Source organism: Girardinichthys multiradiatus, chromosome 19 (genome assembly GCF_021462225.1).
Source record: "Girardinichthys multiradiatus isolate DD_20200921_A chromosome 19, DD_fGirMul_XY1, whole genome shotgun sequence".
Lineage (NCBI taxonomy): Eukaryota > Metazoa > Chordata > Actinopteri > Cyprinodontiformes > Goodeidae > Girardinichthys > Girardinichthys multiradiatus.
The window spans coordinates 544,052-571,404 of NC_061811.1; the positions used below are offsets into that span (position 1 = coordinate 544,052).

The window sequence follows — 27,353 nt, forward strand, 5'->3', positions numbered from 1 at the left end:
CTGAGTGGGAACACAGTGACTGTTCTAACCCAAAGACAGAGACCTTTTCTTGCTGGTTCTGGGGCCTGTCTTAGTTCTGCAAGGGTGAGTATAGCAAAGTGTTTACCAAAGGAGAAGTTAGTAACAACAGAGGAGCCATTTACTTTCACATGTAAAGGCAAAGACAAAGATTAGCTGATTTTTGAAGAAAATGTTCTTGAAACTTTGGATGGCCAGGAGCAGCATCTAGGAGAAACTTTAATCCTTCTCTTTAACAAACTCTGATGCTAGTTAGTGCTTTTTGGTTCCTGCATGTGTGATGATTGTATGGCCTGACTGCAAAGATTATTGTTCCTGACAGTAATTGACAGAGAGATGACTGATTCCACATGACCGTTTTTATTCTCAAATCACTCTGAACTTATATCAGCAGTTGAAACCAGACTGAAGGAAGAGGAAGTCAGATTCAGAGGCAACGTTGTAAAAACTTTACTAAAGTTGTGCTGACCTGCAAGCCGTCTACTGCTGTATGTAACTAAGCTGTTCTGGGTTGTGCAAAGCAACAGATTTCAAGTTTTACTGTGAATATTTACCTCCATAAGTCGTCTGAATACTTTACCCCCTGGAGACATAAATACACAAGCAAGGCTGCGGGTCAGACCAGAAGTTTATTTAAACTGCTGTTTTCTACGATGGGATGATGATAGAACTGTAGTGATGTTAAGAACCACAAAACACAGGCTCAGATTCATCCAGTGGAGACCAGATACTTCCACACCCTGAAGAAAAGGAGCTTCCTTCTCACTGTCAGACATTAAATCAGACTAAACTCAGCATCATGGTCCTCTTGGTCAGTGGAGCTCAAGTTTCCAGAGTGCTTTGACCTTTGACCTGTAAAATGTTCTCTCTGCAGCATAAAAGGCCAGCACTAACTGGGCTGAGTGAAATTTGCTCTAGATTTGCTCTAGATTTACACAAGCTAATTATAAGATCATGCCTTCAAATAGTTGTATTTTTGTGAGTGTAGTGCTGTAGAAAAGTATTTACCCCCTAATAGATTTCTGTTATTTTCACCATAAAAACATTTAAAAGAACAGCAGCTACTAAAATGTTGGACAAAGATGATTTTAGTCCCATTTTGAGACGGATGGTGAAGACCCTCCTCCTTACCATATATGGACATCCTTACCATAAATGGACAATGACATTGCCATATGCTAAAGGCCATTAGCCAGTAAATTGTACGATCACTTCATTCAGTCCTTTTATAATAAACGAAGGACAATAATCATTTTAAACCCATTACTGTTAGATCTGTAGCCCTAAATACCACCATGATGTAAACACCACTGCTACTCCAGGAGACACCTTGCTGTTTGTTTACATCATCATGTGTCTGTAAAATGACCAATTAAAATGTTAAGCTAACACAGCATTTCAGAAGCAGAACATTATGTCTACAGTCAAACATGGTGGTGGTAGTATGATGGTCCGGAGTTGCTTCAGGACTTCTAAGGCCCAAAGAAATAAAGTCAAGATTTTGAGGTGGTCTAGTCAAAGTCTGAATTTAAATCCAGTTGGGATGCTGTTTGATGACCTTCAACAGGCTGTTCATGCTAGAAAACCCTCTAATGTGTCTGAATTAAATCCATTCAGCAAAGCACAGTGGTTCAAAGTTCTTCCACGTTGATGTTAAAAACTCAAACTTAGCTGCTTTTGTTGCTAAGTGTGAAACAACCAGTTATTAGGTTTAGGGGTATTTATTTTTTCATGCAGGGACAAGTTAGATTTGTTCCTTTATTAAATTCTTGTATTCGCTGAGGTTATCTTTAGTGGATTTTAACTTTAGTGTGATCTGAAACATATAAGTGGGACAACAAAAGCAAAAACAAGAAATCTGTAAGGGTGTACATTGTTTTTCACAGCACTGTACAAGATATTCAGATGTGTAATATAGCAAGATCTGGAAGAAGACCCAAACTGTTAACCTAAGATAAAAGAAAACTGATTTGGAAGTTCAGGAGCAACCCAGAAAACATCAGGGCTTAGGCCTGGATGGAAACTCCTGGAACAACAGTTTCTTTTCCACAGCGATGCCTGTTTTACATCACCATAGACTGAGAGGGTGCTGATAAGGACAGAAGCCCGAACTTCATAAACATCTCCATGTTGGACTGCTGATAATTTTAGGACCATGATTAAAATCCTGATCCAGGAAACAAACCAGTTTCAATGAGCTATTCCAGTGAATGTGGAAATGGATAAACGGTTGCACGGACCGACAGATCATTCCACCCTGGAAAAAGCACAGTTGAAATAAAGGCTAGAATGATCATGATCCATGTAAAGTTCAACCTTCGGCTGCTAGTCTATGGGCATGAAATGGTTACACATCGGTGCAACGTGAGACAGGAAGTGTTCAAGGAAGGAAGAAAGTAACCAACAACTATCTTTGCATCATCTTTGCAAAGAGAGTTGCTGGTTACTTCATGTTCATTCACGTCTTTGGGGTTTAGTTCTTCTTACCTTCTTAAGGTTCAGATTTTTGTTGTATTTTTGTGCCACTGATCTCATGATTTATGAACTTTTGTAGCAGGATCTCTTCTCTACTTCCTCCTCTTTAACTTCTCAAAAAAACAGCAGGCAGAATTGTAAACAGGTGGTTGGTAACATCATAGATTTAATAATAATGTAAACACAGCAGGGCCTCAGGCAGGTCAGCTGTTCGTCTATGATCTGTCTCTCCACAGTCTCCATGGTTCTGATTTGTCCTGAAACTTTCAGCTGTCCTTCCTGTCACTTTCCTCAGTGCCTCCTGTCATCTTCTCTTCCATGGCTATCACACAGCTGATCTCCCCGTCTTCACATTTGTCCTCCCAGCGGGAGTTATTTTGGATAGTTGACAGGATAATAGTTTTGTCTTCAGTCTGAGTGATTGAAGTGGTGTTTTTGCCGTCTGGTTCTGAGTTGTTGTCCATGCAAGTATGCGTCAACAGCGTTACAGTTGGGTGGCCATTGTTCTCGTTGGTGGCCACCTCATGGGAGTCGCTGGCTGGGTTGATGGGGCTGGTATTGCCCCGGCGACAGCAGCAGCAGATTATCCTGGCAACGGGTTTGACAAAGACCCTGTAGAGCCCCCGACGGGCGCTCTCGCTGACAAAGCAGTACAGCGCCGGGTCGGCCACGCAGTTCAGGGTGGTCAGCAGCAGCGACAGGTGGTAGTAGTTAAAGATTCCTGGAAAAAGTCAGAACTGGAGTTAAAAAACATTTACACGAGTAATCACCTGTTCCATTTAATGAAACAGCACCTGTTATAAAGCTGCACTCCCGCTCAAACAGTGTTCGGATCAGCAGGAAGACGTGGTACGGCGAGAAGCAGACCAGGAAGATGAGGATGGTGCTGCTCACCAACTGCCTGATCCTCGTCTTCTGATCTGGCTGAGTTCCCGCGCTACGACCCACAGCGCGGAGGACACACAGGTAGCTGATCTGCACCAGCAGAAAATGTCAGAATTCATTCCCACTGTACCCGCTACAAATATCAAGAATAAGAAAGGCCAGCTTCTAATTTTGATTTCCTGAGATTCTTTCCAGTTGTCCATTTCAAAGGTTCAACATAGGGACCCAGACAACCACCCGAGTGGTGCACCAGAGCAGATTTTTGTATTTAATATAGGAAGGAAGTTGGAATTGCACAGAAAAGGCATCATTTGATTTTCACTTTACATCCAGTTGAAGTGGCCTGGACTAATGGTGGTCCATTACTAGTGCTCCCTCAAGTGGTGGAACAAAGAGGAATTATTTTTACCAACAGTCTAGGACTTTTCTAACCAACTGGGATTTAACCAAGTACAAGTGGTCATGGTAATTTGGGTGGAGGTCAACTGTTCCCACTTCCCACCTTTGGGTAAACCTTAGGGTTTATCTTGGAAGCAAAGGGACAATGCAAACAAATCATAGACAGCACTCTCACTTTCTGGTCAACTTGTACATTCTTTAAGAACCTTAGGACATTTTCTTGTGTTTAGCTGTCTCTCTGAGCAGAGGACAGGTTCTGAGGTTTTTTTACCGAGAGGATGGCTAATGGGAACAGGAAGCCGATGGTGAACCGGTAGTAGTTGATTGGATATTCCCACGGCCTCATAGGGTAGTGCTCGAAGCACACAGACTGGTTGGTCCGGTCCCTGGTCACCTCTTTATGGCGAAAGAAAACCACACCTACTGCTATCTCTTTCATCCAGATGATGCCACTGACGATCCATGCTGCAGTCATAGAGCGTAGAGAGGTAAACCTGGAAACAGAAACAGAAACATGTTTTTATTTAGGCAGAACATTTCAGATGACAGTATTCCTTCTGTATGTTGGGTTTTACAGAAGCTACTGACTCCCTTGATCTGAACCTTTACCACCAAATCTACCTGAGAGGATGGACTACAGCTAGGTAGCGATCGAGACTGATGCAGCACAGAAAGCCAATGCTGATGTAAATGTTTTCATAGAGCAGGAACCCACACAGCTGACACAACCACTCCCTGTACTGCCAATCATCGTCCTGAAATAAAAACCCAGAAACAGAAAACAACTATACTGTAGATCCACAAGACAACAGTTATGTGACAAGCTGTCTTCTTCCTTTTAGTTTTTTATCTTTATAAGAATGAATTATTTACAAACCATTACCTGAAAGATGTACTGCAGCCAGAGTGGTAAAGAAGCCTGGTACAACAGGTCCGACACAGTGAGGTTCAACAGATAAACACCGAGCTCGTTCCTCTGCTTCAGCTGGAGAGCTGCATGGTACAGGGAGTACAGGTTGGAGGGAACACCAACCTGAAATCAAGCAGAATCATTTAAATTAATGTGTTTGGATTGAACAGACTCCCATTGTTTGGTTCTACATGGTACAACAAAAGATATGAAGGTGTTCTCCTGCCAGTAAGAACCATGGCGACTCACAGCCTTCCTTCCACATCCCAGACCAGCTTCCTGTCACCAGTTAACCCACACATTGCTCAGTTTCACTGTATCTACTTACTCTAAGCATGGTCTGCTCCTATAACAAGGCTTTTACCTTCTGTAAACTAAAGGAATATTATTTATAATAATATTGTATCTACATGACTTCTGGGAGGTTTCCTGAAATACTATACAAGTCAGAATACTACAAAAATTAGCTGTAGATGTTAGCATGCTTGTGTTAGCATTTGCATGCTCTGCTCTGTGTATTCATTCTACATTGGTTGGGCATCTTAAAAATGTTTGAAAATCACAACTAATAGTGAATGCTAGAATTAGCATATTAAAGTTGGCATATTCAAGAAGTGGCTAACATTACTGTTATGAGAAGTAAGCATTAGCATGATAATGCTAATTCTAACATTACACTAATGTTGGCTTAAGTGCAATGCATCATGGGATATTTTGACAGATGCAGTGTCCATCCTTGTAAACAATTATGCCAGGCAGTCTGAAACCTAGCTGTAGACGTTAGTGTGAGCATGCTAACATTGGGAGTAAATGAGCATTAACAGGCTAACTTTAAGGTGGAGTACATCGTGGTCTACTTAGACCTTTGTAGTCCAGAACATCTGTACTATTAGACAAATGTTATGTTGGTTGAGGTGCTTCATGTTTTCACCAAGATGGTAATGCAGACCTAAACAGGTTGTGGCTGTGGTTCAGTATTCTCAGGACTCTGCTTGTTCAAACGTAAAATCATGAAAGTTTTTTTTTTGTCGTTGTTGAAAAGGTTTATACCGCATAATAATCTTTGTAGTTTTCTGTAAGTCTTTAAATGGTCAGAGCCCACACTATATCAGAACCCTCTAGGTACCTCATAGAGATACAAACATCTCCAGTAAATGTCTCCGGTTAAACTGTAAGTGGGCTGCATAGAGAACCAGTATCACCAGCAAGATCTGCACACTTGTGATGATCAGATGTCTCAGCCAAAGCAAACAAAAAGCATATTTAGTGGTGTCTCCTCAAGGTGGTAAGGAACTCTTGCTAAACATAACCGCAGTGATGCCACAACTCTGTTGATTGGTTCTTCAGGCATCACTCTTGCAATAATTGTTTCAAAGAGGAAGCTGCTTTTCAATCTTCCTCAATCTGAATTATCAGCAATTTCCATTACTAAAGCGTTCATCAGCTGATATTAAAAACTCACTCACCACCAACACCAGAATGTAGACACAGGAGAAGACGTACTGGTGGATTTCATGGCTGATGGTGCAGTTAATCACATCCTCTTCAAGCATGATAGACCCAACCACACTCAGACTACTTCACCCTGAATCATAACTTCCTTGCAACCACGTTGATCCTCAAGCAGGATGGGAAAGTCCAGCTTCTTTTAGTCTGTGGAGAGCAGGAGAGTTTATATTAGACAAGATCTGTTGTTTTCTAAGATTTGATGTCATTAATATGAAGACGTTCCATCAAATCTGATGGAAGAGGAACAGAAACTGATCTAATCGTTTTCCATCATCCACCCATTTATCCATCCGTCCATCTATCATCCATCCATCAGTCAGTCACTATGTCCAGCAGAACAACAAACACTGCTCATCATCCTGAACACACCATCACCACAGAGTCTCTCTGAGATGTCCTACCTTAGCCTGAACATTCCTGCCAAGGAGTCTCAGCTTCAGAGTGATTCAGTTCTCTGCTGAGAGCAACTCTGAGGAGGAGACAACAGAAACTCCTCTTAGTGAGGAGGTGCTGTTGACCTTGTTGCTAGAGGTGACGCTGTCTTCTAAGAGCTGTGATTGGTTGTTACAAAAAACAAACAATAAATAAAACAAAAGCACTTGTCAGTGGAGACAAATTAACATCATAGAATTTAAACTGGATTCAGAAATGTTTAAAATCATGATAAAACTAAGCAAGATTAATTGTCACAGTATCAACATGTTTGAACATAGCTTATTTACATGCTCATCATTATTTAAAATTGTTTATTATCCTACTTTGTTTATTTGATATTAACGGACAATAGATAGATAGATAGATAGATAGATAGATAGATAGATAGATAGATAGATAGATAGATAGATAGATAGATGATAGATAGATAGATAGATAGATAGATAGATAGATAGATAGATAGATAGATAGATAGATAGATAGATAGATAGATAGATGATAGATAGATAGATAGATAGATAGATAGATAGATAGATAGATAGATAGATAGATAGATAGATAGATAGATAGATGATAGATAGATAGATAGATAGATAGATAGATAGATAGATAGATAGATAGATAGATAGATAGATAGATAGATAGATAGATAGATAGATAGATAGATAGATAGATAGATGATAGATAGATAGATAGATAGATAGATAGATAGATAGATAGATAGATAGATAGATAGATAGATAGATAGATAGATAGATAGATAGATAGATAGATAGATAGATAGATATGTTAAGAGTCTAAACCCCACATTTAATTTCAATATAAAGCCATAAAATAGGCCTTTAAATGAGAAAAAAAATCCCATATATGTGTAATTCCCCAGACAATGTTTAAAAGAACATTCACTTCAATGAACATGTCTGCAGATCTTGTGTGACAAACCAGAAGGTATCCCCACCTCTTGCCCAATGACTGCAGGATGGTTTATATAGGAAAGAAGAAGCTGCTGTGTAACAACTTGAAATTCTAGCCTAAAAATGCTGAGTCAGTGCTCACAAGTGTAGAATCATAGCTAAGGTCAAAGGTTACCTCTCTCTCAAAGACGTGGAGCGTTAAAACTGGATTGTTGCAACTCATTGTAGTTCGGCTCTGATCAAACACTGCTACGTGTCCTTGTGCAGAACGCTGCAGCCTGTCTGCTCTGCAGTTAGCAGAAATATGACCATCAGTCTGGGCCTCGCTCCGCTGCCTTCCTGCTCACTGCAGTTTTCATCTGTTCAGCACTTTGTTGTTTAAATATGTTTTATAAATACATTTTAATTTGAGATGTGGTGAGAACGTCAGCCTCAGTCACTGTGTGAAAAGCAGAAGTTGGATCAGAAACAATCTTTAGTCGTGAGAGCCAGAACCTTCTGCTGGTCTCACATGGACCTTTTAATGTGTCTGCAGTGTTTTCTGTAGGAGATCTGACTGATTAAACAGAACCTTCAGGTCAAGTTTCTACAGAACTATTCACAGCTAAAATCTACTGGTGTGTGTGGGCGTGTCTCTCTGCACTCTGGGCTCTTATTGGTCTGAAGTCCTACAGCAGTGGACGACACAGGCTGGAAGGAGACAGACAAAAGCTATGATTGGATGGAGAAACTGGTTAAATCCAAAGGGTTCTGAATATTTCACTGGGTCAGAACCATCATCACACTTTTAGCTGAAAAAACTGGAAAAAGGATCAGAATGATAACTGGGTCAGGTAAAGCCCAACTATCTGTGACCCAGTTAAACTTTAAATAGTGGTTCTGATGGCTGTGATATAGATGTGCAAACAGGACTGGGTTTTGGATTTAGTCTAGTAATATTTCATTCCTATATTTTGGTCTCCCAGCTGTTTTCATTAAGCTGATTGGTCCACGCCTGTCCTCAGGTAATCAGCTCCTCGTTGTTCCTCCTCCTGTTTTTCCTGTATTCTGTGTTTGTTTCCTTTTAGATACAGGTTTGCCTGCTGACTATCAGAACTCCTGTTGGATGTGGTAATGCATTCATTTGCTCCATCCTTACACAATAATATTCATTTTTAGTTGTTAGGTGTAACAGATATATTATTTGCACAAACTAAAAATGAAGCTAAGTACTTGTTTGAAAAGCCAGAGAGTTTTAGTGACACAGGCTGATAATATCAAGTCCAAACAGTAGTTGCATTAAGCACAGATGCAGTAACTCTTAACCCAACAAGTTGTACATGGTTGTAAGGCAGGATTAGCGTGAAAATGCAAGAAACAATAGTTTGATGAGGTTAAACTTAAGTTTCAGAGATTTGTTTCTGTGCAACAGAGAGCGAATGGACAGGAAGCCCTCCTACTATAATCTGTATGTGTTTACTTTGGCATGCCAGGATCTTCAGAATGGTCTCTTAATCACATACTGGCAAACATTTAGAGCCACAGATGGAAACCACAGCCTGCATCTCTGTCACAGCCGGACCGTGCAGCATTCCTCCAGAGTCATTTTTGTTTCGTTAAGTCTGCATCTAAGATGTGACCATGAGCTTTCCTGTGTAGGTTCTGCTGCTACAGGTGAGCTTCCCCTTCCTTGAGTCTGCACCATTTCAGCTTTGGGACAGGTGGTAGAGTCTGTTCTCCATGCAGGAGCAGCATATGTGCACCTCATTCATATGACTAATAATTATCACGTGACTCATTAAGGCTTTGATCCTGCTGAAAAATCTTCTCTGACTCCATAAGACACCTCCAAACACATTTCCCTCCATGTGAGACGGGTCAGAATGTTCAGCTTGGTGTGTGATGATGGTTCGGACCCCATGAAATATTTTTTGGATTTAAACTCCTTTAGCCACCACAAGGTTCTGACAAGTTAAATTTCTTGTCTGGGTTGAACAGCCTGACTGATTCTCATCTTTTCTGCTACTGGAAAAGGTGGGAGGCACCATGGCAACCATTGACTGTGTTTTCTGAGTGTCATTATGTGACATAGCAGCTGGTTTGCTCTTTTAATTCAGGAACATTTAGTGGTTCTAAGGGCTCAGCTGCAGTCCACAGATGATTAATTGATCCAAGGAAGGAGATTTCATGGATGAAGCCGGCGTAACGAGCCAAAGCAGCAGATTAAGAGCAAATTAAGAGCAGAGGGGGTAATTAGACATGGATCCTCGGATTTAAGAACCAGGACACATTAATCCACCTGCAGTCCAACAAACACATCATTATAAGCTACGTGTGTTTAAAATAAAAGCCTGAAGCTTCAGTGTTGATCTGATTCCAGGTTCATCACTGATGAGGAAAAACTGGACCAGTAAACATTCAAAACGACATTCAGATGAACCTGATTTAGGTTGACTAAGTTGGAGCCCTTTTGTTTCTGACCCACAGCAGTTTGAGTCTATTGAACTTGTTCTGGCTTATACTGTGCTGAAGACCTATCCTCGTCAGGATGAATCTGGGCCTAAATGAAACAGTAACCATGACAACAAACATGCACACAGTAGGAAACACGTCTATTGTCACAGGTAGATCTTTAGTCAAACTGATGGAGCTCCAGTAGTTTAGAAATGTTCATTTACTTTTTAATTAATAATTTTACAGTATGGTACTTACAGCTACAAATATATAAAATGCAGTTTGTGCAACATGTCAGAGCATGCTCAGTGTCAGTCTGAAGTGATGTCAGTAATAGATCTGGCTAGTTAGATGCTATTGATGCTCACCACTGATGGGACCCAGATGCTGAAGCTCACAAACTGAAACATCAAACATGAACATCACAATTTTTCACCATACTGCATGTTTTCCTAACATCATCCCCCAGTGGTTCCGATGGACCTCAATTCCAGTCGTCTGCATTGTTGGTTCTGGTGTCACTCATCTTCCTCTCCATGTGTGTATGTCTGCTGTACAACTGTTGGGTCAGCCATCTTCTCCAAGACGGTGTAGGTCAGAACAGAACATTTCTAAATTAAAAATCTAGTTTATCATTGTAATTTTCTATAAAACAGAATCAACATTTCCAGAAATAAACACTGAGGTATATAACCCTGTAGGCGCTTTATCCAGTCCCCAGAAACCCCAAAGCGATTCACACTACAATCAGTCATCCATACATGAATGAATGAATCTATCGCAGGTGTTTTTGATAAATCACTCAAATGGATTTTAAGCAGCTCCCTCATTTAACAACATAATCAGTCACTGAGATGATAACTTGATCGTGTCTTTCTGCTCTGGGTTTATTGCACACAGACTTCAGATAGACACGTCTATCCAGCTAGAGGAAAAAATTATTCATTTCCATCTGAATAAAGTTTTATTTCAAAAGTTGTGCAGTTCTAATCCTATTGTCAATGTCAGTGTTTCCAGAATGGGTCTTCCAAACTGACTGGTTCTGATGGGCCAGTTGGAGGGAGTCTGGCTGCAGCAGCTGCTCCTCAGTAAAGAACAGTATATGGCATAATGTCCTGGTATCTGAATGATGTGATCAATCAGAACGGTTCTAAAGTTGACCTCTTCTCAGAGAGGGGAAATGTCCGGTGGATTTGCTGCCTCCACTAGAAAGGTTCTGGAAAGGTTCTGTTGAGCCTGGGTTTTAGTCTGGACTTATGGTTTCTAGTAGCAAGTGATTTGACCTCTGCACTGTGGATGAAGCTGGTGGTTAAAACAAGTGCAGCGAAGCAACAGAGCCCAGTCATCCTACACAGGAAGCTCGTTCCAGCTGCCAGGATCCGGTTCTTCCCGCCTGATCGCCATCTCAGGATGGTGAAGGTTGGTACGTGGATAGAGCAGGAAATTCAAAGCTTCATCTTTCAGCTCAGCTTCTTCTTCGCCGTGCCAGGCTGTAGCAGAAATGTGTGGGAAGCAGCACCTAGTGGCCAGCAGGAGTATTACACATCAAGCCATTAGTATTCACACAGTTTCATAAGTCCTACTTGAAAGCAATCTTCCAGATATTTGATAGATTAGAGAGATGAATGGCTGGACCAACAGCTTGGAGCTGAGTCCCTAACGGAACCAAAGCATTAATTACACAGCGTGATGTGTTGCTGGCCAGAGGCAGGCTGGTAAACAGCCTCGGCTGGTTAACAAATGACCCAGTGATCAATACTGTTTTCCCAGGGGCAGCTGGAGTGCCGGAGCCTTTTCCTCCAATTGCTGACCTGGCAGCAGTAACCATAGCAACAGGACCCAGTTGTAAATTGGTTGTCCTGGCCACCAGATCCATCACCTTATCAGTAACTGCTTCCCAGGCCTCCCTGACTGTTTCCACGCAGTCTAACCATCAGGAGAACCGACAGAGAACATCAATCTGAAAAGGTTTCTCCCAGCAGATATCTGGTCTCATCCGGTGAAGCTGTGGTGACGCCACGTGTCACTCTATCCTATTTCTTGGCTATGATTCATGTTAAATCAGAGCATCATGACAGGCCTGCTCACACCCTGAAGATGAGCAGCCAGCCTGCAGGAGTCAAAACATGCAGAGAGTTGATGCCTTCAGCTTTGTCTGCTGCTCCTGCTGGACTCCAAAGCAAACCGACGCTGATTGAGATGTTAAACAGTGACACCTGCTACAGGAGTCAGTGCTTCAGGGTTTGATAGATTTACCTTCAGCCACACTTGGAGAGAAAGAACTAACAGGAACAAAAAGCCACCTCAAAAACAAACTGAGCAGGCGTCTAAACCAGGCCAGAGCTTCAAAATATCACACTAAGTGACCCAATGAGACTTTTTGATGATGGCAATTTGCCCTAAGATCATTTCTTTCTGTTAACTGTAACTTTTTAAAAGGTGCTTCGGGTTCTTTGTTGGCAGATTTAGTTATGGATTTAACAGTGAAGGGATTTCCTTCATCAGAGCAGCTGTTCCTAACTGGGTCAACAGACCCTCAATGAACTAGGGAGCATTGTTCTGCTGAAGGAGGCCATCAGCTAAAAGGTGTCAGAATAACATCCACATGGACCCAAGCAGTACAACATTGTGCATCATACTACCTCCACCAGCTTGTCTTCCTCCCATAGTCAATACTGGTGCCAGATCACGACTGAGTACAATGCGGTAGAAAATTATTTACCCCCTTGCCAATTTTTCTGGGGGGGTTTTTTGTCACTAAAATGTTTCAGATTATTTTTTCAATCACTGTGGAGAAATTCGGACCCGCTCCTCAAAAAGGGATTTAATTCAGGTTTTCCAGCATGAAAGGCTTGTTACAGGTCAGGCTACGACATCTCAGTAGGATTCAGGACCAGGCTTTAATTATACCACTCATAAACCTTCATTTTGTTTTTAATCAGCTGTTTAAGGGTGGATTTGCTGGTGAGTTTTGGATCATTGTTCTGCTGTATAACCCAAGTGATCTTAAGGCCACTGATGGTCAGACATTTCCCTTCAGGATTTCCTGCTAGAGCAGAATTTATGGTTCCATCAATTATAGAAAGTCGTCCCGGTCTTGAAGCAGCAAAGTGGCCAAAGATCGTCACACTGCCAACACCATGTTTTGTTTTGTTTTTTTCGACTTGCCCTGTTGCAGCATTTCAGACATATTATATGGAGCAGATGGCTGCCTACATGTGCCAGGGCAGATTTGCTCTACAAATAGGATGTCTCAAGACAGTGACTAACTTTCAGATTCCAGATTAAGTCCAGCACCAGAGTAGGCAGGGCTCAAGTGTGACTAGAACGGTAGAAGGCATTGAATCTACAGCACCTAAGAGCAGCAAAGGGCAGGTACAGCCAGCTCCGGAAGGCTGCAGCAGTCCCAGGCAGCCAGACATAAAGCTTCACCCCAGGGCAACCATATGCCCAGCACAGAAGTAGGTCACCGACAAGGCACAGGAGTAGCTGCCTCCAGGCCGAAGAACCAGCAACCCCCAGCAGTAAGACCTCCTGGCACTAAACGGGGGAGATCCCCAGAGCACCCAACATATTGGGCAGGCACCAGTTCACCGCAGCGGTCAGAACCCGGAAGGAAAAAAGTAAGACGGGCACATTGTATTTAACACCAGAGGGTCAGCTGTTGAAGTTCTGTGATGAATGCAGATGTGTGTCTAAAGTGCATTAAAATTGGGGTTCTGGGTGAGATGTACAAACCCCACTGCTTGTTGACAGCAGTCTCCCTCACCCCCACCCCTACCTCAAAGCCCTGAGTGTCTTTAGTGTAATAAAATTGAGGTGCAGGATGTGTCCAAATATAGCAGAAGGAAGGCACTGAATGTTGCTCCCCCAATGCCAACAGGGCCCATGGTCCCACACCCCCAAGACCCTACTGCTGTGTGATGTTGCATATGTGAGGGGGGAGGGGGTAGGCAGCAAAGCACCAGCATGAATCCCACCATGGAGACCAGCTCCCCAACTGGCCCCCTTTTGTCCTGCCTGCGCCCACACCAACCTCCACCCCCCCAGAAACATCACATGGGGCTGCCCTGGCACCAACATCCCCGTACGCCCCAGACCCCGATGCTGAGGAGCCACCATGTTTGCCAGCACCTTGCTACTAGCATGTTTGATGGCAGAAATTATGTTCTTTTGGATCAGTAGGGGGTTTGACCTTGGAACTCTACCATGGAGACCATTTTGCCCAGTCTAAACTCTGACCTTAACCGAGGCAAGAGGCTTGCAGAGCTTTGATCTGGTTTCTCCTGTGACCTCACGGATGAGTCATTAATGGTCTTTTGGGGAATTTTAAGTTGTGGTTGATTTGATGTTTTAACAATAAGTGGTAATTACTTTTTTCCAGAGGCCCAGAGATTGGTTTTGGGTGGATTTAATTTTTTGGTTAGAAGGCAGTTCTGTCCTAGAATAGCCCCTCGACACAGTTTAGCTGGGAGATAGAGGCACTCTGGCAGAAATAGCACCACTGGTGGACAATGTCTTCCACCCTACAGTTTGACCGTGTCCCACCCCATGCATGAAACTGTTGCAGGACTAGAGAGCTGCTTCAGTGACAGACTAACTGCATCCTAGGTACTCAAAAAGTTATATCTTGAAAGAGATTTTTGTCAGAAAGTGAAACTTGGATTCATCAAACATAAAGTGAAATATTTTTTCCAATTTTGATGATTGTGGCTGAGAGAAAATGAAAACCCATCAAATCAGAATCAGAATCCGCTTTATTGCCAAGTTTGTACATTCAAAAAACAAAGAATTTGACTCCGGTACACTTTGCTCTCTGGGTTTTTTTTTTTTTTCGCGTTATAAGATATATTCTGCATATATCTTTATGTCCTTAAATATACACTGCTCCAGAAAATGAAGGGAACCCTCAAATAACACATCCTAGATCTGAATGAATGAAATATTCTCATTAAATACTTTGTTCTGTACAAAGTTGAATGTGCTGACAACAAAATCACACAAAAATCATGAATGGAAATCAAAGTTATTAACCAATGGAGGCCTGGATTTGGAGTCACACACAAAATTAAAGTGGAAAAACACACTAGAGGCTGATCCAACTTTGATGTAATGTCCTTAAAACAAGTCAACATGAGGCTCAGTATTGTGTGTAACCTCCATGTGCCTCTATGACCTCCCTACAACGCCTGGACAGTCTGTGGTGCAACGTGACGTTGGTGGATGGAGCGAGACATGATGTCCCAGATGTTCTCAATCAGATTCAGGTCTGAGGAACAGGTGGGCCAGTCCATAGCTTCAATGTCTTCATCTTCCAAGAACTGCTGACACACTCCAGCCACATGAGGTCTAGCATTGTCCTGCATTAGGAGGAACCCAGGACCAACCGGACCAGCATATGGTCTCACAAGGGGTCTGAGGATCTCATCTTGGTACCTAATGTCAGTCAGGCTACCTCTGGCGAGCACATGAAAGAAATGCCACCCCACACCATTACTGACCCACTACCAAACCAGTCATGCTGAAGGATGTTGCAGGCAGCAGATCTCTCTCCACGGTGTCTCCAGACTCTGTCACGTCTGTCACATGTGCTCAGTGTGAACCTGCTTTCATCTGTGAAGACCACAGGGCGCCAGTGGCGAATTTGCCAATCCTGGTGTTCTCTGGTAAATGCCAAGCATCCTGCACGGTGTTGGGCTGTGAGCACAACCTCCATTTGTGGACGTTGGGCCCTCATACCATCCTCATGGAGTCGGTTTCTAACCGTTTGTACAGACACATGCACATTTGTGGTCTGCTGGAGGTCATTTTGCAGGGCTCTGGCAGTGCTCCTCCTGTTCCTCCTTGCACAAAGGTGGAGGTAGCGGTCCTGCTGCTGGGTTGTTGCCCTCCTACGGCCTCCTCCACGTCTCCTGGTGTACTGGCCTGTCTCCTGGTAGCACCTCCAGGTTCTGGACACTACGCTGACAGACACAGCAAACCTTCTTGCCACAGCTTCCATTGATGTGCCATCCTGGATGAGCTGCACCACCTGAGCCACTTGTGTGGGTTGTAGAGTCCGTCTCATGCTACCACGAGTGTGAAAGCACCACCAACATTCAAAAGTGACCAAAACATCAGCCAGAAATCATCGGTACTGAGAAGTGGTCTGTGGTCCCCACCTGCAGAACCACTCCTTTATTGAGTGTCTTGATAATCACCAAAGATTTCCTCCTGTTGTCTTTTTCATTTGAACAACAAGATGTGAAATTAATTGTCAATCAGTGTTGCTTCCTAAGTGGACAGTTTGATTTCACAGAAGTTTGATTTACTTGGAATTATATTGTGTTGTTTAAGAGTTCCCTTTATTTTTTTCAGTAGTGTGTAAATATACATAAATAAAAAGGTACATTTGCAACATCTGTATGCTGTTGTTTTGTACTCTATTGAATGTTCATCAGAGAAACAGCCTGGGGGAAGAAACTGTCTCTGTGGCTGGTTTTAGTGAACAGTGCTCTGTAGCGCCACCTGAAGGTAAAACTCTGTACAGTTTATGTGCAGGGTGTGTGGGGTCAGCAGAGATTTTAGTAGCTCTTTTCTTGACCTTTGACCTGTATAAGTCTTGGATGGAGGGAAGGTCAGCCCTGATGATTCTCTCTGCAGGCCTGATTATTCGTTGCAGTCTGGACCTGTCCTGTTTTGTGGATGATCCAAACCACACTGAGATGGATGAAGACAGGACAGACTGAATGATGGCAGTGGAGAAGATGACCAGCAGCTCCTGTGGAAGGTTGAACTTCTTGAGTTGCCTCAGGAAGTACAGTCTCTGCTGGGCCTTCTTTCGAACAGTGTCTATGTGTGAAGACCATCTCAGGTCCTCAGAGATGGTGGTTCCTAAGAACCTGAAGTGGTCCACGGCTGATACAGTGTTGTTGAGGATGGTGAGGGGGGTGTATGGGGGTGGTGTTCTCCGAAAGTCCACCACCATTTCCACAGTCTTGAGTGGGTTGAGTTCAAGGTAGTTCTGACTGCACCAGTGTACCAGCTGATCCACCTGCTGTCTGTATGCAGACTCATCACCGTCCTGGATCAGTCCAATGACAGTGGTGTCATCTGCAAACTTCAGGAGTTTCACGGACGAGTCCGATGAGGTGCAGTCATTTGTGTTCAGAGAGAAGAGGAGTGGAGATAGAACACACCCCTGGGGGGCACCAGTACTTATTGATCTGGATCGGGAGAAGATGCTCTCCAGTCTCACCTGCAGCTGTCGGTCCATCAGGAAGCTGTTGATCCACTGACAGGTGGAGGCTGGGACGTTGAGCTGGGTGAGCTTCTGGTGATGGATGTCTGGTATGATGGTGTTGAAGGCCGAGCTGAAGTCTACAAACAGGATCCTGGCGTACGTCCCTGGATGGTCGAGGTGTTGCAGGATGAAGTGTAGACCTAAGTTAACAGCATCATCTGCCGACCTGTTTGCTCGGTAAGTAAACTGCAGGAGGTCCAGCAGGGGGCCTGTGATGTCTTTCAGGTGCTTCAACACCAGCCACTCAAAGGATTTCATGACCACAGACGTCAGGGCTACAGGCCTGTAGTCATTTAATCCTAGGATGGTGGGTTTCTTGGGAACCGGGATGATGGTGGATCGTTTGAGGCAGTAGGGGACCTCACACGTCTCCAGTGACTTGTTGAAGATCCTTGTGAAGATCGGAGCAAGTTGATTTGCACAGGCTTTCAGGCATGATGGGGAGACGTTATCAGGTCCTCCAGCTTTCTTTGTTTTCATGAAAGAGCCTGTTTACATCTTCCTCAGAGATCTTTAGTGCAGGCAGAGGATCTGATGGTGGGGGGTTGGTTGCTTTATGGGAAGAACTTGTTCCTGAATGGGATGTAGAGGAGATGGTTTGAGGTGTGAACAGCTTCCTGTCATGTCTGCAGTAGAAGCCATTCAGACGGTTGGCCAGGAGACGACTCTGTTCAGGATGGGTGGAGGGGCTCTTGTAGGCAGTCAGGTTTCTCAGACCAGTCCATACAGCTGAAGTGTCACCAGTAGAAAGGATGTTCTTCAGCTTCTCACTGTAGCTTCTCTTAGCTGCTTTGATCTCCTTTGTTAGTCTGTTCCTAGCCTGCCTGTACCGCACCCAATCTCCACTGCTGTGAGCTTCTTCCTTTTCCCTGCAGAGATTCCTGAGGTGTGGAGTAAACCATGGCTTGTTGTTCCCAAAGGTGCCAATCTGAATGTTGTGGAATATGTGGGAAAGCTAAACATTGGAAACTCATGGTGTCCCACCCTGATCAGCTAATTAACTCCAAGCACCTGCAAAGGTTTCCTGAGCCTCTAAATGGTCTGGGTCAGTAGGAGACACAATCATGGAAAAGATTTATGACTGGATAGATGTCCAGAAGACAGACATGGACACCCTCTGCAAGATAGGGAAGACACAAAAGGTCATTGCTGAAGAAGCTGGTTGTTCAGAATAATGTATAGAATCATATTCATAAAACGTTGAGTGGAAGGAAAAAGTGTGGTAGGATAAGGTGCCCCAGTAACAGGAAAAACTGCAGCCTTGAAAGGATTGTTGAGCAAAATCTAGTCACATATTTGGGGGAGCTTCACAAGGTGTGCATTAAGGCTGAAACCAGTGCACCCAGAGCCACCACCCACAGATGAATCCTACACATGGACTATAAGTGTCTTACCTAGGCTAAGGAGAAAAAAAATAACTGGACTGTTGCTCAGTGGTCCAAAGTTCTCTTTGATGACAAAAAGTCGCTCCTACATGTTTCCTTTATTTTGTAGAACTGGGACTTACAACTGTAATACTCAGCAGACACACTAGATGGCGGTATAACATCTCCATTTACATCATTGTACAATGACTGCTTTATATTTCAACTCTCCCACTGAATTTTACAAAGTCGTTAAGGCAAAATATGATATTGAAAGAATAAAACTTAAAAACTTGCAAGATAACCTATTAGGTAACCTATTTCTAGGTTACCGTTGTCTTCTATGTTCAGTAGAAAAACGTTGCCCTTGTTAGAAATACATAGCAGAACATTCTATGATAGAATTACACCAGAATAAACCCAACCTCCCTTCTACGATACTCAAACGTCTTTCTTGTAAGTGGCTTTGTCATCTATCTGCCTTCATCTCCTCTTTTGGACAGTATTGCAACTTCACCATTCTGCACATTTTCACGAATATAATGTTCTCAAATGTCTGTGCTTTGTTCTCGAATGGTCCACTGGATCCTTTGCTTTTGCGATGGCTCCTTGATTGTCCTCCAGAAGCACTGTAGATGTAGTGTCCATAATGAGATCACTCCGTAATCTTCTCAACTTGATATCTTCACAGGCTACTTGACTGAGAGCAACATACTAAGCTTCTGCTGTTGAGTGCAACTGTTGTTTCTTGCTTAGCCAGCTCACTGCTCCCCCACTAAGTAGAAATATGTTGTCAGTTGTTGACCGGCGGTCATTCTGATCTCCAGCCCAGTCAGCTTCGTAGAAGCCAACCAAAGTTTCATTTCCTGAACAATCATACTTAAGAGCAAGGTTCACTTTGCCCTTTAAGTATTAAATAATTCTCTTCAGAGGAGTTGTATTTGCACTGAACTTTGACACAGTACTCCCTGATTGTGCTATGTTTGGTCTTGCCATCATTGTCGCATATAGCAGACGTTCTACCATGGACTGGAAAGAACTTGAATTCACACCATCACTGACACCTTTTACAGCTTAACTCTGAAGTCAGCAGGGGTTGCAACTGGATTTCCATCATCCACCCCATACTTCTGAAGAATGGTTTCAATGTACTCTTTCTGATGAAGAAAGGTGCTTTTTTTTTGCTTTGTCTTGGACAGCTGAGATGCCCAGGATATAGAACAGCTCCCTCATGTCCATTATTTTTTAGGGCTCCTCTGTGACATGCTTTCAGTTGCATAAGATCATCCATGTAGACCACAATAATCTCCAGCTCCTGGGATGACCTTAAAAAACACAGGGATCTGAGGTTCTCTGTTTAAATCCAAGATCCTTCATGAATTTTGTGAACCAGGAGACTGTTTTAGTGGACTGATTTCCTCAGTTTGCACACAGGATGTTCCTGATCTCGTTTAATTTATCCCTCTGGTTGTTAAATGTATATTTCTTCCTCTAGGGGTCCATTTAAGAATGCAGTGACATCAATTTGATGTTATTGTAGGTTATTCTGACTGGCAGAGTAATAATGTACAAATTGAGCTAAATCATACCGTTGGTCTGAACTTGACTCTGAACACCCACCTTTCTGGTAGTCTTGGATGTGTTTATCACAGGTCATGATGCTCCAGAATCAATCCACCACTCATCTCGTTTTGGCCCTTTTTTTCGTTTGCGTTTTTAGCAACAAAAGCGCTCTCAGATGAGTTTTCTGCATTTTCACAGATCACATTTTTAGCCTTGTGGTTTTTGATTTGTGTTTTCCAGCTTGAACAGTTCTTTTCCACACTTGTAACATCTCCATGAACTCTGCCTTTCAGTTCCCAATGCCTTTGAATTGTCCTGCATTTCTCTGAACTTGTGTTTGACATGGCTGATGCACCACCCAATGTAGCAGCACTGTGTCATCATCACATTGACATGCTTTTGCTCCTCATTTATTACTGCTTGCTGAACAAACTGCAATGTTAAATGATCCCTTTTTGTTTCTAGAGCACTGACAAGCATAGCTTGGTGGTGGACCACCCAGGAGTGTTACAATCTCATCTTCAATCACAGCACCTATTGCTCCTGGGTGATCAGTCAGTTCCTTCGTTCATCCTAGATGCTCATTTAAACGTTGCTTCTCCTTCAGTTCACATCTGAAATATTTTTTCTTCAGAAAAGATTTGTTTGCCAACGCGTCTCTCCTGAAATATCCTTTTAGCGTGTCCCAAGCCTCTCTTGGAGTTTGGTAGCTTGTTATCAAATACACCTGGGGTGTACTCACTTCCAGCACTAACATGGAAAATGGACTCTTTTAGCTTTCAGCAAATGCTCCATTACCTGGTTATCTGGTCCACTGAGCTTGTCAGTGTACAGCTTATCATCCATGGTAAGTCCCATAAAACCATTTATCTGACATAAGAACTTCACTGAGCGACCCTCTGGGCCCATAACCTGATGACAAGTCGCTCCAACGGGTTCCCTCTGATTTAAGAACTGGGACGTCTGGCTGCAATACGCAGCAGACACGCTAGATGGCAGTATGGCAGCTTCTCCGTTTTATATCCATTGTTTAATGACTGCTTCATATTTAACACTCTTCAGATTAAAAATAATCACATTTCATTCCAGGCCCAGAGTCTGGAGGAAGAGTGGAGAGGCCCAGCATCCTTGAAGTCCAGAGTGAAGTTTCTACAGTCAGTGATGGATTGGGGTGCCATGCTGTTTGCTGGTGCTGGTACACTGGGTTTCACCATCTACCAGGATCTTTTAGATCATTTCAAGCTTTCTTCTGCTGACCAGCTTTATGGAGATGCTGGTTCCATTTTCCAGCAGGGTTTGGTACCGGCTCACAAAGGTACCAAAAGCTGGTCCAATGACCATGGTGTTACTGTGCTTGATTGACCACCAAACTGGGCTGACCAGAACCCCATAGAGTTCTATCAAGAGGAAGATGAAAGGGATCAGAACCAAAAATGCAGATGAGCTGAAAGCTGCTATCAAAGCAACTTGGGCTTCCAGAACACATCAACAGAACCACGGATGGATCATTTCTGTTTAAAATCTCCTTTATTAATCGTGATTAATATTATGGTTTTCTGAGGCACTGAATTTTGGGTTTTTATTCTGTCAGCCAGAATTATCAACATTACAATAAATTTAGCCTTGAAATATTTCACTGTGATGAGTTTCACTCATCACAGTGAAGAGAGGGGCTGAGCTGTCCACTGATCACCACCTGGTGGTGAGTTGGATCCGCTGGAGGAGGAGAAAGCCGGACAGACTCGGCAGGCCCAAGCGCATAGTGAGGGTCTGCTGGGAACATCTGGCGGAGCCCTCGGCCAGGGATGTATTCAACTCCCACCTCCGGGAGAGCTTTGACCAGATCCCGGGGGATGTTGGAGACATAGAGTCCGAGTGGACCATGTTCTCTGCATCTATTGTCGATGCTGCTGCCCGTAGCTGCGGCCGTAAGGTCTGCGGTGCCTGTCGTGGCGGCAATCCCAGAACCCGGTGGTGGACACCGGCAGTAAGGGATGCTGTTAAGCTGAAGAAGGAGTCCTATCGGCTGTGGTTGGCTTGTGGGACTCCTGAGGCTGCTGACGGGTACCGTGAGGCCAAGCGTGCTGCGGCCCGGGCTGTGGCAGAGGCAAAAACTCGGACCTGGGAAGAGTTCAGTGAGGCCATGGAGAAGGACTACCGGTTGGCCTCGAAGCGATTCTGGCAAACCGTCCGACGCCTCAGGAGGGGGAAGCAGTGCTCTGCCAACACTGTTTATAGTGGGGGTGGGAGGAAGCTGACCTCGACTGAGGACATTATCGGGCGGTGGAAGGAGTACTTCGAGGATCTCCTCAATCCTGCCATCACGCATTCCGTGGTGGAAACAGAGGCTGGGGACTCGGGGTTGGACTCTTTCATCATCCAGGCTGAAGTCACCGAGGTGGTTAAAAAGCTCCGCGGTGGCAAGGCTTCGGGGGTGGATGAGATCCGCCCTGAGTACCTCAAGTCTCTGGATGTTGTAGGGCTGTCATGGTTGACACGCCTCTTCAACATTGCGTGGCGGTCGGGGACAGTGCCTCTGGACTGGCAGACTGGGGTGGTGGTCCCCCTACATAAGAAGGGGGACCGGAGGGTGTGTTCCAACTACAGGGGGATCACACTCCTCAGCCTCCCTGGTAAGGCCTACGCCAGGGTATTGGAGAGGAGAGTCCGACCGATAGTCGAACCTCGGCTTCAGGAGGAACAGTGTGGTTTTCATCCCGGCCGTGGAACACTGGACCAGCTCTATACCCTCTACAGGGTACTCGAGGGTTCATGGGAGTTTGCCCAACCGGTTCACATGTGTTTTGTGGACCTGGAGAAGGCATTCGACTGTGTCCCTCGTGATGCCCTGTGGGGGGTGCTCCAGGAGTATGGAATCGGGGGCCCTTTACTAGGGGCCATCCGGTCCCTGTACGAGCAGAGCAGGAGTTTGGTCAGCATTGCCGGCACTAAGTCGGACCTGTTCCCAGTGCATGTTGGACTCCGGCAGGGCTGCCCTTTGTCACCGGTCCTGTTCATAACTTTTATGGACAGGATTTCTAGACGCAGCCAAGGGCCGGAGGAGGTCTGGTTTGGGGAGCAGTGGATTTCGTCTCTTCTTTTTGCGGATGACGTGGTCCTGCTGGCCCCCTCTAGCCAAGACCTACAGCATGCGCTGTGGCGGTTCGCAGCCGAGTGTGAAGCGGCTGGGATGAGGATCAGCTCCTCCAAGTCCAAGGCCATGGTACTCGACCGGAAAAGGGTGGCTTGTCCTCTTCAGGTTGGAGGGGAGTTCCTGCCTCAAGTGGAGGAGTTTAAGTATCTCGGGGTCTTGTTCACGAGTGAGGGAAGAATGGAGCGGGAGATCGACAGACGGATCGGTGCAGCTGCCACAGTAATGGGGGCGCTGTGCCGGTCCGTTGTGGTGAAGAGAGAGCTGAGCCGAAAAGCGAAGCTCTCGATTTACCGGTCGGTCTACGTTCCTACCCTCACCTATGGGCATGAACTTTGGGTCATGACTGAAAGAACGAGATCCCGGATACAAGCGGCTGAAATGAGCTTCCTCCGTAGGGTGGCCGGGCACTCCCTTAGAGATAGGGTGAGGAGCTCGGCCATCCGGGAGGAGCTCGGAGTAGAGCCGCTGCTCCTCCACATTGAGAGGAGCCAGTTGAGGTGGCTCGGGCATCTATACCGGATGTCTCCTGGACGCCTTCCTCGGGAGGTGTTCCAGGCACGTCCCACCGGGAGGAGGCCCAGGGGACGGCCCAGGACACGCTGGAGGGACTATGTCTCTCGGCTGGCCTGGGAACGCCTTGGGCTCCCCCTGGAGGAACTGGAGGAGGTGTCTGGAGAGAGGGACGTCTGGGCGTCTCTGCTGAGTCTGCTGCCCCCGCGACCCGGTCCTGGATAAGCGGAAGACGACGAACGAACGAACGAACGAGTTTCACTTTCTGACAAAAATATTAAACTTTTTCACAATATTCTAATTTTGAGATGTACCGATACTTTTAATGGTGTATATGCGACCTCACTGTAGTTTCCATCTTATTTTTACTATTGCTTATTTTTGTGTATCTGTGAGCTTCCGTTGTTACTTTGCTGCTGATGCTGTTGTATTTCTAGACAGAGGGGCTGTTCTGTTCGATCTGATCAGTGTCTCCTCCCACAAAGATGTAAAAACCTCCAGAGGAAAATGCCCAGGATCATCATGATCAGAGGAACCTCTCTTTGTGGAGGAGCAGCAGCTCTACTCGGAGCTCCTACTGGATGATGGAGCTCATCTTCCTATGTCTAAAGCAGAACCCAGCCATCCTACTGAGGAAGCTCATTCCCGCTGTTTGGATCCAGTCGGTCGTGGCAGATGGCTTCTCACACTGATCCTGGTTCTGGTTCTGCTGGAGGTTTCTTCCTGTTAAAAGGGAGTTTTTCCTCTCCACTGTCGCTACATGCATGCTCAGTATGAGGGATTGCTGCAAAGTCAACACCAGTGACTGTCCACTGTCTCTACATGCTCATCCAGGAGGAGTGAATGCTGCAAGTCACTGACTGGATGCAATCTGCTGGGTTTCCTTAGATAGAAAAACTTTTTATCCAATTTGAATAAATAACTGAATCTGACTGAACTGTTCAATAGTTAGGATTAACTGGAATATATGAACCTGACTTTTGTGAAGAACCTTGAGACGACATGTGTTGTGAGTTGGAGCTATATAAATAAACTGAATTGAAAAGTGTACTGGAATCAAATTCCTTGTTTGTGTCACAAACTTGGCAATAAAAGCTAACAGATGGACTGCTGTAAGAGACCCCGTCCTCAGAGTAAAATATTGACATCTACATCCCTGATGTGGAGTTGAACCCTCATGAGTTAAATAGGCTTATGTGGAAAAAAGTGAGACTTGCACAATCACTGCATGGCTCGCTGATGTATAGTGTTCTGCTGGGGCACCGGCTAGGACGAAAGGCAGAGCCGGTGTCACATCTACTGTACCTGAGTGCTGCCAGAGTTTTAGAGCAAGATTGAAGTCCTTCACCACAGATGCTAGTTTGTTAGGTCTCCAAGCTACTGCATTTCTACTGATTTCCTCCTTCTCACTGGAGATAAATCTTCACTGTCTGAGCTCAAACTGAACCTGGGACTGTGCTCTCACTACTTTTCCCTTGGGTGGACGTTGTGTTGAATTGATGCCAGAGCTCAGCATTCCCACTGGTTTTTTTTTTTTCAGATCTCTTGGTCCTAAACATGGAAATCAGCCTGTTGAGAGTAGCAAGGCGGAACACAGTTAAAAAGGAAACGTTGTTAAAATGATGATTAACATAAGTCTGATGCATCACATCTGTACAGCGACACAGATGTTTTACAAACACTTTTCTTCTGACTTTTCACATTTTTAGATTTATGTGCAGAGTGGTAATTTCCTGATGTATGAAACCATCTCTCCCTCTTCCTGAGGAGTTCCCAATTAAATCATGTTGCCACCAGTGCAGAGCTTTTTCAGTTTTGGCAGCAGGTGGGGTCAATTGCATCTCCACGCAAGTGGAATAAAGAAGCCACTTTCTGTCCAAGAAACCAAAGCTCTGCAGGAAGAAGACCACAGAATGTTGGACAGCAGGAGACTGGAGCAAAGTTCTTTAATCTGATGAATCCTCCTGCTGATTGTTTGGAACATGATGAGAAGAAAACCTTGAGAGCCACCATGAGTTCTGAGTGGTTCCAACACTGAACCATCATGACCCAATCAATGTGTGGTGTTGCTTCTCTTTCAAGGCAGTTCTGCCAAAGAACCCTGCCATGGATCAAGAGTGGAATCAAAATGTTCTCCAAGACAATTTCTTTCAACATCAAGGAACAGTTTAGAGATAATCTGTAGATTTTTTTATCTGGATGAATCACCAAACATTTATAACATCTTTTCTTGTGATCTTCTGAAAATATTCAATGTTTAGTAAACATATCAAACAGTTGTTGGGTCGGTTTGAGGGTGAAACTGGACCTTAGTTAAGCTCCAACATGGAGATTAGAAGTCCGCATGTTTCCCTAAACCTGACAGAAAGAAGGCGCACAACCTCCACATCACCATGACAACAGTCCTCAGATATCCCTACCATCAGCTGGATGTCCACGGTGTCCACCTGTGGTCTCCTCACATGTTCTGCATGCAGCGGAACCTTCCTGGTGCCTCAGCAGCTCTGCCTCGCTGGGAGGATCCGTGGATATTCTTGAGATGAATCCTCAAATAATCCTGAAATCAGGCGCCTGAAGAAGCGCGCAGGTTTCAAACTTCTTTTAAACACAGTTAAAACGGAGGAAAGAAGAGATCCTCACCGAGTGTTTCCGCTCCGACAGTCTGCGTCAAACTGACAGCGCGCGCTCTTCCACGCACCGCAGAGCGCGCGCACACGTTCAAAAACCCACGCAATTCTGCCGCAAATGGCGGAGGCGCATCCGGAGTGAGGACGTCATAAACATGTGAGAAAGTGACCTGCGGACAGGTTTGAGTCCCTCAGATTTGATTAGTTTCAGGTTGCCTCCTAACCGCTGCTGTATGGAAGCCCCGCGGGGCCACCAGCAGGCGGACTCCCTGTGTCACATCTACAGGGGTTGGACAATGAAATGTTAGAGCAGCGCGGCGATAACAAGGCAATAAAAATTAGAAACAGAAGAAGTCCAAGGCTCAGTGAAGGTAACAGATTTATGGTTAAAATCATTTTTAAAAACAGCTGCAACCCTTCAACCCGACCAGAAGACCGAGGGGACTTTATGTAGGAATGTTCAGGAGGACAAGCTTCAATGAGAAGATCAATGTCAGACCAAGTTTCATCTAAAAGATCAAATCTAAACCGTGAGAAGAAATAAGACCATTTACAATAAAGACGTATCAGTAGTAGACATTAGAGTCCATAAGGATTTAACAAAGTTACCGGGAACTGTAACTGGGAACTGTTTGATCTGCTGTGTTTGGGTTTCCTCCATCATGGTTCTGGCCATCATGGTCGAACATCTCTACTTTGGTCCCATCTGTCCAAAGGACATTGTTCCAGAAGTCTTGTCCTTCATCCAGCTCTGCTAACCTAAGTCCTGCTGCCATATTGATATTATGATCCCTCATTTTGGAAAATATGGGATCTCCTTTCATCCAGAAATGACACGACTAACTAAAAGTTATTCAACCTTCAGGTGAAATTTC

The 27,353-nt window shown here is 44.4% G+C and overlaps 1 protein-coding gene across 5 annotated transcripts; it reads right to left on the minus strand.

Moving 5' to 3' along the window:
- Nucleotides 1–628: 628 nt before the first annotated feature.
- LOC124885003 (ovarian cancer G-protein coupled receptor 1) lies at nucleotides 629–26,700 on the minus strand. 5 transcript variants are annotated; one of them, XM_047393128.1, is made up of 9 exons: nucleotides 26,492–26,700; nucleotides 26,272–26,422; nucleotides 6,598–6,747; nucleotides 6,154–6,340; nucleotides 4,661–4,810; nucleotides 4,399–4,532; nucleotides 4,049–4,271; nucleotides 3,288–3,468; nucleotides 629–3,214 (listed from the first exon to the last, which is right to left on the minus strand). In XM_047393128.1, exons 4-9 carry the CDS (start codon nucleotides 6,238–6,240, stop codon nucleotides 2,760–2,762), a joined length of 1,230 nt encoding a protein of 409 aa, XP_047249084.1. In that variant the 5' UTR covers nucleotides 6,241–6,340; nucleotides 6,598–6,747; nucleotides 26,272–26,422; nucleotides 26,492–26,700; the 3' UTR covers nucleotides 629–2,759. The 5 variants fall into 5 exon arrangements, with proteins under 5 accessions (XP_047249084.1, XP_047249083.1, XP_047249085.1 ...); XM_047393127.1 differs by adding an exon at nucleotides 7,721–7,832 and having other exon boundaries at nucleotides 26,272–26,700; XM_047393129.1 differs by having other exon boundaries at nucleotides 6,598–6,665; nucleotides 26,272–26,700.
- Between the last annotated feature and the right edge of the window lie 653 nt (nucleotides 26,701–27,353).

What these genes read in the sequence shown, in the direction of transcription:
- LOC124885003 (XM_047393128.1), bottom strand. Translation starts at nt 6,240, where the DNA reads ATGCTTGAAGAGGATGTGATTAACTGCACCATCAGCCATGAAATCCAC. An exon ending in TCTACATTCTGGTGTTGGTG is followed by an intron (nt 4,811 to 6,153) that starts GTGAGTGAGTTT and finishes GCTTGATTTCAG; the next exon opens with GTTGGTGTTCCCTCCAACCT. An exon ending in GGAGTGCAGCTTTATAACAG is followed by an intron (nt 3,215 to 3,287) that starts GTGCTGTTTCAT and finishes GACTTTTTCCAG; the next exon opens with GAATCTTTAACTACTACCAC.